At 36.5% G+C, this 13,658-nt stretch overlaps 2 protein-coding genes across 2 annotated transcripts in view; both read left to right on the forward strand.

The window, feature by feature from the left end:
• The first annotated feature begins 1,159 nt into the window (after positions 1-1,159).
• Positions 1,160-6,381, forward strand: LOC106880010 (leucine-rich repeat and coiled-coil domain-containing protein 1). The gene has a single exon (XM_014929797.3). It carries the CDS (start codon positions 1,642-1,644, stop codon positions 4,693-4,695), a length of 3,054 nt encoding a protein of 1,017 aa, XP_014785283.2. The 5' UTR covers positions 1,160-1,641; the 3' UTR covers positions 4,696-6,381.
• LOC106880003 (kelch-like protein 17) overlaps positions 1,787-13,658 on the forward strand; it is a 45,868-nt gene continuing 33,996 nt past the window's right edge. The window contains exon 1 of the mRNA XM_089359415.1: positions 1,787-1,903. The gene's annotated coding sequence lies outside the window, so the exon portion shown is untranslated. The remainder of the gene's footprint in view (positions 1,904-13,658) is intronic.

Consider the following 13,658-nt stretch of genomic DNA (forward strand, 5'->3'; position numbering starts at 1 on the left):
AAATCAACCATTCAGTACTGGAGAGAAGACAAAATTATAAAATACAAGGTGGTCCGAAAGTCTTGTCACTCCTACCAAAAAGTAATAAGAACAATAGAGGAATGATATAATAATATCAAACACATGTACCTACACAAGGAAAATCAGTTTGTATCTCCACCTGCAATCTCTGGTGTTGATGGTGGGTTGGTGTTTGACTTCAGAATAAACAAGGAAAACACTGTAAAAAGTTTAATCTTGTCCTCTATAGTCTTGTCCTCTATAGTCTTGATCTTCCTACAAAATCTTCGTAACCCTTTTCCTTTTTGTACAATTCTCAGTGTTGATCAAATAGGTTCATGCTGTCCAAGCTTCGCTGACGAAGTCCAATAAGATCGAAACATGTCCGTTACTGTAACCATCTTTGCTAACAAAGGTCAAATTTTTCCTTAAGCATAGAAATTAGATATTAAAAATTTATTTGGAATTTCTTTAAATTAACTCTTCCCTTTTTTGTGAGTCTCTAATGAATGCCATTAGGTTTTTAATTTCTTTCTCCAACAAAAAGAAAAGTTTCAGTTCATTAAAAAATTTTCTGAGTACACCATTTTAGATAATACAGGCAAATGTTTATCTCTTCCATGTCATGAGCTTACTTGAGTTATTTCCTTTACCTCTATCTATCTATCTATCTATCTATCTATTATTATTATTGGTAGGTAGGGTCAGTCCTAGCTGTTTCCTCTTGAAGTACACCTGCTTATACCATTATAATAAACCTCTCTCTCTCCCCCTATATATTATATATATATATATATATATATATATTTCTTTTACTTGTTTCAGTCATTTGACTGTGGCCATGCCGGATCACAGTCTTGAAAAAAAAAAGTATATAGCTCGTGTAGGGTTAGAACCCACGACATTTGCGTTATTAGCACGACACTCTAACCAACTAAGCTAACCGGCCATGTAAATACGTTCAAGATTAGTATCTTCAAACCCCAGTTACCAGTAAGACTAGCAACCAACATTTTAAAAAATTTCCAATTCTTTTTTTCTCTGCTTCCGGCCAAACTGGCGTGGCTTAAGGGAAGCAACTCTGTACAACCAACACATTTATCTATATATTTATTACATCAAATAACTGTTTCCTCGTGATATTTTCTATTGTCTATTGATTTATATTGAGATGAAAGTAATTTAGACGGAGGAAAACTAATGAACTGTTATAGCAGTATTTTTTCACTGACAATGATACATCTACTATAGCTGATGCCTATGAATTATATACAGTTTATTTTGGATTACTCCTGCGAATCTAACAATCATGTATAATTCCTAGGTTATGATGCTGGTATCATAGATGTTGTGGAATCCATGTTGAAAAACAGTTTTCTGGTGTTTTGTCCAAGTCTTACAGATTAAAGAAAATAATAGTTATTTTACTAATAAAAAGAATTTCAAATCGGTGTCTAATTGTGTCCCTTAGTGAATCGCTCTTTGTTGAGTGGAGACATGTTCAAACACGACCGTTTCTACGAACAACAACACAGAACAGAAATGTCGTTACTTCGGTTTATATTGATCCCGGTAAATCGGTAAATCTATGATGGATTACATTGTGACAGTGTTTTAGCCTTTTCCACATCTAAACTGATAATGTCGTCGTGGCCAGCCAAAGAAGTTTCTTTAATATGTCGCGGTCTTTCAGAGTCGTCGAAACTTCCATTAAACGACTCCACCGAAGTTGTCAACTTACATGGCAACGATTTTACGGTGATTTCCACACAATTATCCAACTTGCTCTACCTCAGGGAACTTGACCTGTCGTCCAACAGAATTTCAAGTATGAAAGCACTCAGTAATCTAAGAATGCTCCGAATATTGAACCTTTCGTGTAATTTCATCCGGAAGGTGGAAGGTATGGTATCACTTTCATCTCTCCTATTTTTAAACCTCAGCCATAATCAAATTGAGGACGTTAGTGGGTTTAAGGAGGTAAGCGGGAGTGAGTATTCCCTCAGTGTTGTCTCTCTTCACGATAACAAGATCACTAATTTAAGTCATCTGGTTACTTCTCTGAGAGATTGCTCAAATATCCGTTGCCTTACTTTAGAGCAAGATGATCTGACCAATCCTGTTTGCAGCCAAATTGACTATCGGCAGCGACTCCTTTCGCGATTAACTCAGATCCTTGTTTTGGATAATGTTTCCAGAAGTGGTGAAATCCTAAGACTGGGAGATATCCCTGGTATTGCTTTACGAAATCCTGGCTCGAGTCTAGATTTCCCCGTCTCTGTGGACTCAAGTTCCTATGAAACCTTTAAAAGTCAATCTGGACGTTTCCACAGTAAAACCCCCGGAAGTAGTATGGATTCACAATCGCTGTGCGAAATAAAAACGCCCCAAATCGATCTTGTTATGGAGAAATATAAATATAAATACTATTCCGATAATGGTTCTGATTCAGTGCTGGGAACAGAGAATAACTTACGAAACTCGGAGAACGATGAATTTAATGGCCCTCTTAGGATGTCTAGTTTAAGCATGGAATCGACAAGGGGTGAAAGTCTGATAATAGAACCTCACAACAATAGTAATAATAGTAATGCTTTGAGAAAGAGTAATGGAACTAGCGAAATATTGCCAAAAACTAAAGAAAGGTCAAACAAGATTGCTAAACCAACTAAGATTTCTACTAAACCAGTGCAGAAACCTCTGAAAACTAGTATCAAAAGTAAAAATCCCAGTGAGAACCAGTCAAAGCCAAATCTTTGCAGCAGTAAGCAAGTGGACTCTCGTGTTGGTTGTAAAAAGGCAGGAGTAAAAGTTGATAATGAAGTTCAGCAGAGTGATAAGGAGTACAGGGATGTTATTGAAACTACCTACAAGCATTTGATTGAAGAACTTGCAGAGGAACGGTCTCGCAGCTGGAAAGCTGAGCAGGCTTTGAAAGAAATGACTGCTTCTGTGAACCATGCCAAGGCAAGTTCACAAGAAATCAAGACACAGTATGAAAGATTAATTCAAGAAAACAATCACTTAAAAGAGTGTTTTAACAAAGAAAAAACGCATAGCATAAATTTGGAGCAAAAAATTAGCTCTATGGATCAGAAACTCGAGGATCTCCAGCAAAGGCTAAATACAGCAAAAGAAAACATGGAAAGTCAGAAAGCTCTTTTATCAGAAGTTCAATCTTCTGCTGTTGAAAGAGAAAACCAACATATGAGAATATTAAATGAAGAGAGAAAACGCTTTGAAAAAGAGCGCCAACTTTCAGCAGTTGCAACAAAGCAGTCTGGTGACTTGAAGAGTTCTGTGACTTCTTTACAAAAACAAGTTACTGAACTGCAACAGTTGCTGGCATCTCGGGAACTCGAACATAAAGATGAACTCCGTGACAGGTTTAAATTAGGCAGTAAAGAGCTTCGCAGTGTGATTGAAAGGGAGTTGAAACATGTTAAATTGCAATATGAAGATCGCATGAAGCTTCAGGCTGAACGCACTGAAATGATGGAGAAGCATTATAAGAATGTAGAAAAGGAGTTGAACGATGCTTTGCAGCTTGAGTCAGGCCAAGTGAATCAACTTGAACTTGCTTGTGATTCAATTGTGAAAGAAAATGAGCTCAATAAACAGGCTTTAATTGCTGCTCAGATGAAGGACAAGAAAAAGAGTGAAACCCTTTCACAGTTGACAAATGTTGTTAAGAAACAAAAGGATCAAATTTCAGATCTCTTGAAATCAGAACAAGAAATGACTTCCAAACACAAACAACAAATGGAAGATGCTAACCAGCATCTGGCAGAGATGCAGAAGAGAGCAACTCAAAGTGACAAATTAAAGCACGATTGTTTGACATATCAAGCTCAGATTGAAGCGCAAGAGTCACTTATTGTGGGTTTACGTGCTGAACGGAAGGTTTGGGAGAATGAACTTGCTCAACAAGGGACTTCTCTTGCTCAAGATCGTGGTCGACTTGAGGTCAAGTTGGAATCTCTTGAAGTTGAAATTGAGTGTCTGAAGAAGCAACTGAAATCTGAGGTAGATACAGTAAAAATAAAAATGAAAATCATTGATGACCAGGCTGAGTCAATAAGATCCCTGAAAGCAGAGTTGCACCAGAAGGATGAATTGATAAAGGATATCCGTGAAGATGCTTACAAAGCACAAAAAAAGATTGAAGATGAACTGTTGCTTGAACAGGAAGCCAGACAAGAAAGTCAGTTTACAATTGAAAAACTTGAAGATCGTAAAGCAGAACTGAAAGACCAACTTGCCGAAGTGGTCAAAGAGCTGGAGAGATCTCAGAATGCTCATTATTTGTTAAAAAAGCATTGGAAAGACAAATCTGATTTGATTAGTACTTTAGAAGCTCAAGTAAAGCAAGCTAAATCGATTTGGGAGAACAAAGAAAAAAGTTTACTGGAGGCTTGCGAGAAAGCGAAAAGTGAACTGAAAAAAAATGAAGAGAAAATGTCTAAAATGGACAGTTTGTTCCGACAACAGTTGGATGATAAGGAAAGTGCACACCAAAAAGCCCTATCTCAGTTAGCCAAAGATCAGCAATTGGAATTAGACAATGCTCACCGAAAAATTCTAGATCTTGAAGATGAGATGAGGGAAATTTTGAAAGAGAGTAATAGTGTACAAGCCAAAATGTCCAAACTTGCTATTTTCTTTGGTAATATGGCACCTGAAATCAATAGATGATTTCAGAAATTTTCACACGTCTATATACAGATGGGTGATAAATGTATTAGGGAAGACCCATGTAAACATCAACTAGTTGCCCTATTTTTGGCGTGGAAGTAAAAAGATATTTAATGCAGAATGATAATGTACCTCAAGTGCTGCAGATTGGAATTGAGTTGAATAGGAACACATAGCCTCAATCTCAGTCATTTGACTGTGGCCATGCTGGAGCACCGCCTTTAGTCGAGCAAATCGACCCCGGGACTTATTCTTTGTAAGCTTAGTACTTATTCTATTGGTCTCTTTTGCCGAACCGCTAAGTGACGGGGACATGAACACACAAGCATCGGTTGTCAAGCAATGCTAGGGGGACAAACACAAACACACACACACACACACACACACACACACACACACACACATATATATATAATATATATACATATATACGACGGGCTTCTTTCAGTTTCCGTCTACCAAATCCACTCACAAGGCTTTGGTCGGCCCGAGGCTATAGTAGAAGACACTTGCCCAAGGTGCCACATTTTAGAAAAGAACAGAACTGAGATCAATAAGCAAGATCACTAAGATGGTGAGCTGGCAGGGTTGTTATCATGTCGGGCAAAATGCTTAGCAGCGTTTTACCTGCCTGTATATTCTGAGATCAAATTCTGCCATGGTTGACTCTGCCTTTCATCCTTTCAGGGTCGATAGAATAAGTACCAGTTCAGCGCTGGGGTCAATGTAACTGGCTTAGCCCCTTCCCCAAAGCTGCCAAAATTTGAAACCAATAAGCTAAATAACTGATTTGATTTACTGTGAGTAACAAACAGATCATTCTGTCAAATATAATGATTATTTATTATTCACATTGTTTTGAATTCATCATCATCATGTATTATCTCATAGCTTTCACATTTCAAAGATATGGTAATTTATTTTTGAGAATGACATTGTAGGGTAGTTGTGAGAGGCCAGACCTGGCCATTTTGAACATGAAACAATATTTGGGCCTAATATATATATATATATATATATATGTATGTATGTATGTATGTGTGTGTGTGTGTGTATACATGTATTATATATAGTGAGAAATGTATATATTTTTATAAATTAAATTCTGAATTTTGTAAATCATTAATGAACTGTTTTATATATATATATATATATATATGTACACACACATGCACTCACTCTCCCTCTCTCTCTCTCTCTCTCTCTCTCTCTCTCTCTCTCTCTCTCTCACTCACTCACTCACACACACGCGTACACACACACACACACACACATACACACATGTGAAATCAAGTGTTTTGCTCAAGAACACAACATTATTACCCAGTCCAGGAATTGAAACCATAATCTTATGATCATGAATCCAACACCCTAACCACCAAGCCACACATCTCCACAAAAGGAAGGACACATTGGATCATGTATTTATAGATATTCTTTGACAAGGTAGAACTACCATAACTGGAATGCTATTGGTCATGAGTTTGTCTGATCAGGATCGACCTGGGCCTAAAAACAACAACAACAACAACAACAACAATGATCTTTCATTTCTCCAGGAATGACAAAATGTGTACCAGTTATTTACTGGAGTTGTGTGCTTGGTCAAAGAAATCTTTATTTTTCTGTACTGATGAACCCATCATGGCTATTTATATAAAGTAAATTTATATATTTTTAAAATTTCTTGTGTCTTGTTTATATTTATGTTTCATATATATGTATGTGTCTTATATACTATCTGATACCATGTATGTGTCTTATATACTATTTATGCAATTATCCCACCTAATATATTTTGTACTGTATATGTATGTATGTATGTATGTATGTTTGTATATATGTACGCATGTACGTATGGAATTTATATACGTATGTATATATAGATGGATGGGTGGGTGAATGCATAAATGTATGTATATACAGAAATACATACATAACGGGTGCAAATAAATGCATACACATATATACACGTGTATATGTGTGTGTGTGTGTGTGTGTGTTTACCTACATTCATATACACGCACGGTGACGTCTGTGTGTGTGTGTGTGTCCTATCTATTTGATTTTCACAATAAATTTGACTTTTCTCAGTATAGAATCACCCCCACATATGCCCAATTATTATTAAAAGTGCTTTAAAATAACAAAAGAAATTTTTTTAAGGTAGGCACATAAGTGCAAAACATACATACATACATACATACATACATATACATATATGCATACATACACACACACATACATACATGCATACACAAACATACATACATACATACATAAATACATAATACATACATCAATACATACATGTGCCAAAATATATATATATATACACAAATACATACGTGCATGCATGCACAATCACCATGCATTCATTCATACATACATACATACATACATACGTACATACATACATGCATATACATACACATATACATTCTTGCACGCACACACATATACATACATGTTTGTACATGTATGGGAGGGAGGAAGCTTAGTGCAAAGTAATTAGATAAAGAATAATAGCGAAGGATGGAATATGTACATGTGAGACATAATGTCTGCGTTGATAAGAGCAAACTGCATCTGCAACAGTGTGTTGTGTTTCGTGGTTGATGCGGAATTATTTCTGATATTCTGGTCCTTGGTTTGCGGGGGGGGGGGGGGCGGATGAGATTCATGGTTGAGATATTGATTTTGTATGTCTGTTCATCTATTGGAATATCTTTTGTGTGTATGTATGAATGTATGTGTGTCTATGTATGTATGTATGTATGTGTGTATGTATGTGTGTATGTATGTATGTATGTGTGTGTGTATGTATTTATGTATGTTTGTATGTATGTATGTGTATGTATGTATGTGTACGTATGTATGTATGTTTGTATGTATGTATGTGTGTGTGTGTATGTATGTATGTAGAGAGAATTCACCAAAAAAAAAAAAAAGACGAAGACAGGTGGTGTAGACAACAAACAGATGTATTAGTATAACGCTCGGGAAGTGAAAAAGTCTTTAACGTTTCGAGCCTACGCTCTTCTACAGAAAGGAACACAGAAAGAAACAAGGAGAACAAAAAAAAGAATGTGTAGTGGCTAGCAATCTATCATGGCGATGTATGTATGTATGTATGTATGTGTGTGCATGTGTATGTATATGTATGTGTATGTATATATATATGTGAGTGTATGTATGTATATGTGTATGTACGTATGTTTGTACGTATGAATGTATGTGAGTGTGTGTATTTTGATGTTCCTTGGTCTTGACGTCGCATGATTATTGTAAACGAGTGCCACTGTCACACAAGGTGTGTCATTTGTTTCCAAAATTCTGTGAAAGTATGTCTGGACATGGGAAATGTTACCTTGCTTGGAATCAAGGTAGGGTTGGCGACAGGCAGGTCATCCCCACCGCGTAGAAAATCTGTCTCAGTAAACTCCATCCAATCCATGCATCGTGTATGTAAAGTTGGACATTAAAACGATGATATAATGGTGTCTATTTATTAATCAATTTTCTTCCAGAATAATTATATCATAATCCTGAAATTTGGGGGAGGGGGATAGTCGATTACATTGCCCCAGTGCACAACTGGTACTTATTTCATCGACCCCGAAAGGATGAAAGGAAAATACTGCGGAGAGACGTTTTGAATGCCCTGTAGTAGAAAACATAGTCGAACCATGGGATGAAGTGGAACCCTCATGTTCGAATAGTGCGTTTGTGATTTTACAGATTTCTACCAGCAGAAATTCTACGAGAAATTCAAAAAGATATTGCGATTCTTGCAAAAGATGGAGGGTTTGATGAAATCATACTCAATTATATGATCAAGTTGTTGAAGTTCCAAAAATAAAAAATAAAATACAATCAAATAAAATAAATTAAAATAATATAAAATAAAAACAAAACAAAACAAAATGTTTTAACTCTTTTAGAAATTTCTGCCATTAGAATTATCCTTGGCATTTTTCTTTCACATCACAAATATCCATCTTCAAAGAATTACCGCCTGTAAAACTCTGCATTTTGCGTTTAATATTCTTTGAATCGATGACGTCACTACTTCAATTTTTTTTTCCTCCGTGAATGTTGATTTTAATGGATCGTTGATAAACTACCAAGTTTTTTTTTTACTGCTTTCCACGTTTATTATTATTATTATTATTATTATTATTATTATTGTTGTTGCTGTTGTTGTTGATGAAGATGATGTTGTTTTGTTGAGAATGGTAGCTGGCAGAATCGTTAGAGCAATGAGATATTTTAGTTGGTTCTTTATTTTCTGAGTTCAATTCACGTCGAGGTTTGCTTTGTCTTTCATCTTCCTGATGTACCAGTCATTTACTGGGGATCAATGTTATCGATTGACCAACTACCGTAAAAATTGCTGACCTTGTACTAACCGTTGAAACAAACCCTTCTTCTTCTTCTTCTTCTTCTTCTTCTTCTTCTTCTTCTTCCCAGTCAAAATCCCTAGGAGTTCAAATTCCGTCGAGGTCGACTTTGCCTTTCATCCTTTCGGGGTCGATAAAATAAGTACCAGTTGAACAATGGGGATCGATGTAATCGAATTACCCCCCCCCCCCAAATTGCTGCCCTTGTGGCAAAAATATAATGATAATAATAATAATAATAATATTATTTCGCCCGTCGCTACGTTCTGAGTTCAATTTCCGCCGAGGCCGATTTTGCCTTTCATCCTTTCGAGGCCGATGAGACAATTACCAATTGATGGAATTGACTGGACTTGATGTAATCGATTTCAGGTCTTTTGCCATTAGTACAAAGGATTATATATCTAACAATAAAATTATATATTATGCACTTTTTGTGTATGTGTGTGTGTTGTTATGCGCGTGATCCCACGGTCTCGCATGAAAATTGTCCGTGGTGCAAAAAAAAAAAAAAAAAAAAAAGAATTTAACTTTGTCCGACAATCTAACGATTCTACGAAGTCTTATCCTTCGTTCATTTCCGCCTACGCTATTCCCTCTGAAGCGAAAGACTGGATTTACTCTGCTTCAATAATTCATTATATAACGTTTTCTGGAGCTTTACACTCGGCACGTGGCTTTAAATAGTGTTACACGAAATATATTCTTTGAAGACGAAAGGTACGGAGAAGTTGCGTCTACTTAACATGAAAATATTAACCATTTCCCGAATTATACATTGGTTTTTCATGCACTGAATTACCATTCTTAGAATGAATTAGAAAATCGTTTTAATTCTACAGTAATCCTTCGCCATATCGCGGTTCGCCTATCGCGCATTCAGTACATCGCACACTCAGTACATCGCGGATTTTTCTGGCTAATATATGTAAATTTATATCGCGGACTCCTCAGTATATCCAGGTTTCTGCGGCCGATAGGTATTTATATATTTTTAGATTTTAATTATTTCTGTGGGAGGTTTTGTAACGTAACACCTGTGATAGTCGAGGGTTTACTGCATAGTTAAAAAATTAATACTTATAGTTTTAGTTTAGGCTATACATGATGTGTGATATTTCGTGTTAATTCGATCGGACACCAACGTAATGCGCCGCTGCTATGGTTTTGTTGACATCCACTCATCTCTCCCTTTCTTGTTTTTTAATGCTTATGATTGTGTAAGATTGTGTATTGGCTTATAATGTGAAACTGTCTCATCAGCTTTCCAATAGTAAATGTTATAAAATCATTGTTATAAACATGCACAATTTCGGCTTTGGTTAGAAATTCACCGGATAGCTGGTTTAAAGCAACAGATAATGTCAGACTTGGGCGTGATCTTTCACCAAACCTTTTCAATGTTTGTAGAATACATAACGTCAGACACTTTTGAATCTTTTGAAGGAAATGCTAAAGTAAGAAATAGCGAAGTCAGTAATCTCCGTTCTGCAGATAATATTGATTCAATAAGACATAATTGATGAAGAACTTTTAACAATTGCCAGAAGATATGGAATGGAGATAAGTGAAGGAAAATAAAAAAAACCTCGACAACAAAATAATGACAATTAATAAAGAACAAAAGAACAACAGTAAATCCTATTGAAATAGCTTAGAAGATGTTCAAAACTAGTCGATAAATTTAAATATTTGAGAAGAATGATAACAGAAAATATGAGATGAAAGGAAAGAAAGAAGGCTTGCAGCAGTTACAATGGTATTGGCAAAAATTAGACAATGTTTGAGAAAGCAATAACAAAAAAAAAAAAATCATGTTTGAAGAGTTATATTAATTTCAACCTCACTCCATGGATGCGACTTATGGACGTTAGATGTTGAAAGTGAGAAAATGGCCATAACTTTTGCAATGAAATGTTATATATCGAAAGATGCCTTCCATTCATATACAGAACATCGAACTGGCGGTAATGTTGAGAAATACAATATTGGGAGAAACACTATGATCCACAGAAGTCTTCAGTCAAATACTGATTTCAAAATTCTGACTCTAGGCCAGCAATTTCGAAGGAGAGTGTTAGTCGATTACATTGACCCCCCCAAGGTGCCACGCAGTGGGACTGAACCCGGAACCGTGTGGTTGGGAAGCAAGCTTCTTATCACAGAGCTACGCCTGAGCCTATGTTTGTGTATCCTTTCCTCTTTTCATTTTCTATTGTGAACGAAAAACACACATCACAGCACATAAACAGAGAGAAGGCGAGACTAAATAATAATATAAAATGCAACACAAATATCAAGCGAAGCAGAAGTTCGACAAGGGCGAGTAAATAGATGCGAAAAGGCCCCCATTAAAATGGCTTTTATGACAAAAATAATTAAACAATCAAATATATGACTAAAATAGTTAGAATGAGGTTTAAATGCAGCTGCAATATTCTTTTATTTGTTTCAGTCCATGCTGGAGCACCTCTTTGAAGGGTTTTTAGTCAAACAAATCGACCTCAGGACTTTTCTTAAAAGTCCAGTACTTATTTTATCGGTCTCTTTTTCCGAACCGCTAAGCTACGGAGACGTAAACACATCAACACCGGTTGTCACATACACACACACACACACACACACACACACACACACACATATATATATATATATATATATATATATATATATATATGTATATGTATATATATATATATATATATATATATATATATATATATATATATAAATATATATATATATATAAATATATATGATGGGCTTTTTTCAGTTTGTGTCTACCAAATCCACTCAAGGTGCCACGCAGTGGGACTGAATCCAGAACCATATGGTCAGGAAGCAAGCTTCTTACCACACAGTCACACATACATATACACTCATACATACACATACTCATATATACACACACATACGAATATACGTGTCCTTCATAGTCTTCCACCGTTCTAGAATCTCTTCAAACCATATATTGTACTCATGGTTCACCACCTCCACCATCACCACCACCACCACCACCAGCACTTTCGGCTCACAATTTCCGTCACCGAAGAGATAAACACTGCCTCCTCTCCCATCGTCATCGACATCATTATAGCAAAAGTTTATTTCGTACCGTCCATACTCAGCTGACCTTACAATGCAAAAGCCTATCAATGATAAAGCAGACGACACTCTAGAGTCGGTCCGTTTCATTAAACAATTACTTTTGTTGCTAGAATGGGAGAGCCTGACATACACCGGACTCTATTTTTCTCCTTCATGAGTCTTATTACTCCAATTCATGATCAATTTTCTCGGCTATTTTTCTTCCATTTTCTTTCGTCTCTTCAAAGCCGCAAACTAATATGTCCGGCAATATGTCATTGAGGTTGAAGAAATCTATCATTTTGGAATTGTTTCTTCGAAATTAGTCTATCTCTGCTACAAATAGACTTGAAGTTATATATGTGTATGTATATGAAAAGGAGAATTCGTGAATGCTAGTGATGTTTTGCGCTTGCAAATTGCAATAAAGCGAGTTCAAACGGTGGAAAACCATATATGTATATATATGTGTGTGTATGTGTGTGTGTGTGTGTGTGTGTTTGTGTGTGTGTGTGTGAAACAACTACACACATAGATTGTAAACCTCGTTTAAATACCAAATAACAAATGAAAGAAATGAAATAGAATTAGTGCGTACGTTTATTACCGGCAAAATGATCCCCCACGAGATACAACAAAATCTTTCAACGCACATCAAGAATCTTGTAAACCAGAAACAAAAACGGAGTTTTCTATCACACACACACACACACACACACACACACACACACACACACACACACACACATACATGGTGCGGTGAATATATTGTCGTCTGAATTACGCAAAAATGAAAATAACACTGAGATCTTATTTTAACAGCTATATTTACCAAAATTACATAAAAATATCTCGAAATACTAAACAGTAAATTTATTCAATAAAATCGCCATTGGCTTCAACATTGGACTCGAGATTACTTCGAAATCTCCTGCAACTCTTCTGGACGGTCTCCTTATGTAAGTTAGTGAGTGCTGCCATAATCCTTGCCTTCTGTTCATCTTTGGTGTTACAAGGAGTTTTGTTGGTCTCTCGCTCAACTGCGCCTCACACATAATAATTAAGGGGGTTGCAATCTGGAGAGTTAGGTGGCTAAATGTTAGGGGCGATGTGGTTGCAGAAATTGTCTGACAGCCATGACTGGGTTCTCCTGCTTGTAAGGCATGGTGCAGAGTCTTGTTGTCAGACATAGGGTCTTCCAGCAGTCAACTTCTTGATTCAGGGCAGCTCTACCTCCTCCAGGCACTTGATGTAGGTCTCCGTGTTGAGTGTGAGGCCGTGTGGGAAGATGAATGGAGGCATAACGTCGTCATCATTAGTGATCACTCCGAAAACCATGATGTTGATTGGTACATGTTTTGGGGACACGGCAAGCCAACGGTTGTTCTGTGTTTTCACTATCTCTTCGTATTGGAATTTCTGGCGCGAACACCAACCAGTACAGCATGTCGTTTCCAAATTTCTGCCAGAGTG

The sequence above is a fragment of the Octopus bimaculoides genome, chromosome 11 (assembly GCF_046866305.1).
Source record: "Octopus bimaculoides isolate indiv1 chromosome 11, ASM4686630v1, whole genome shotgun sequence".
In the NCBI taxonomy this organism is placed as follows: domain Eukaryota; kingdom Metazoa; phylum Mollusca; class Cephalopoda; order Octopoda; family Octopodidae; genus Octopus; species Octopus bimaculoides.

Bases quoted from the DNA above. Each gene is read 5' to 3' on its own strand.
- LOC106880010 (XM_014929797.3), top strand. From the start codon at position 1,642: ATGTCGTCGTGGCCAGCCAAAGAAGTTTCTTTAATATGTCGCGGTCTT.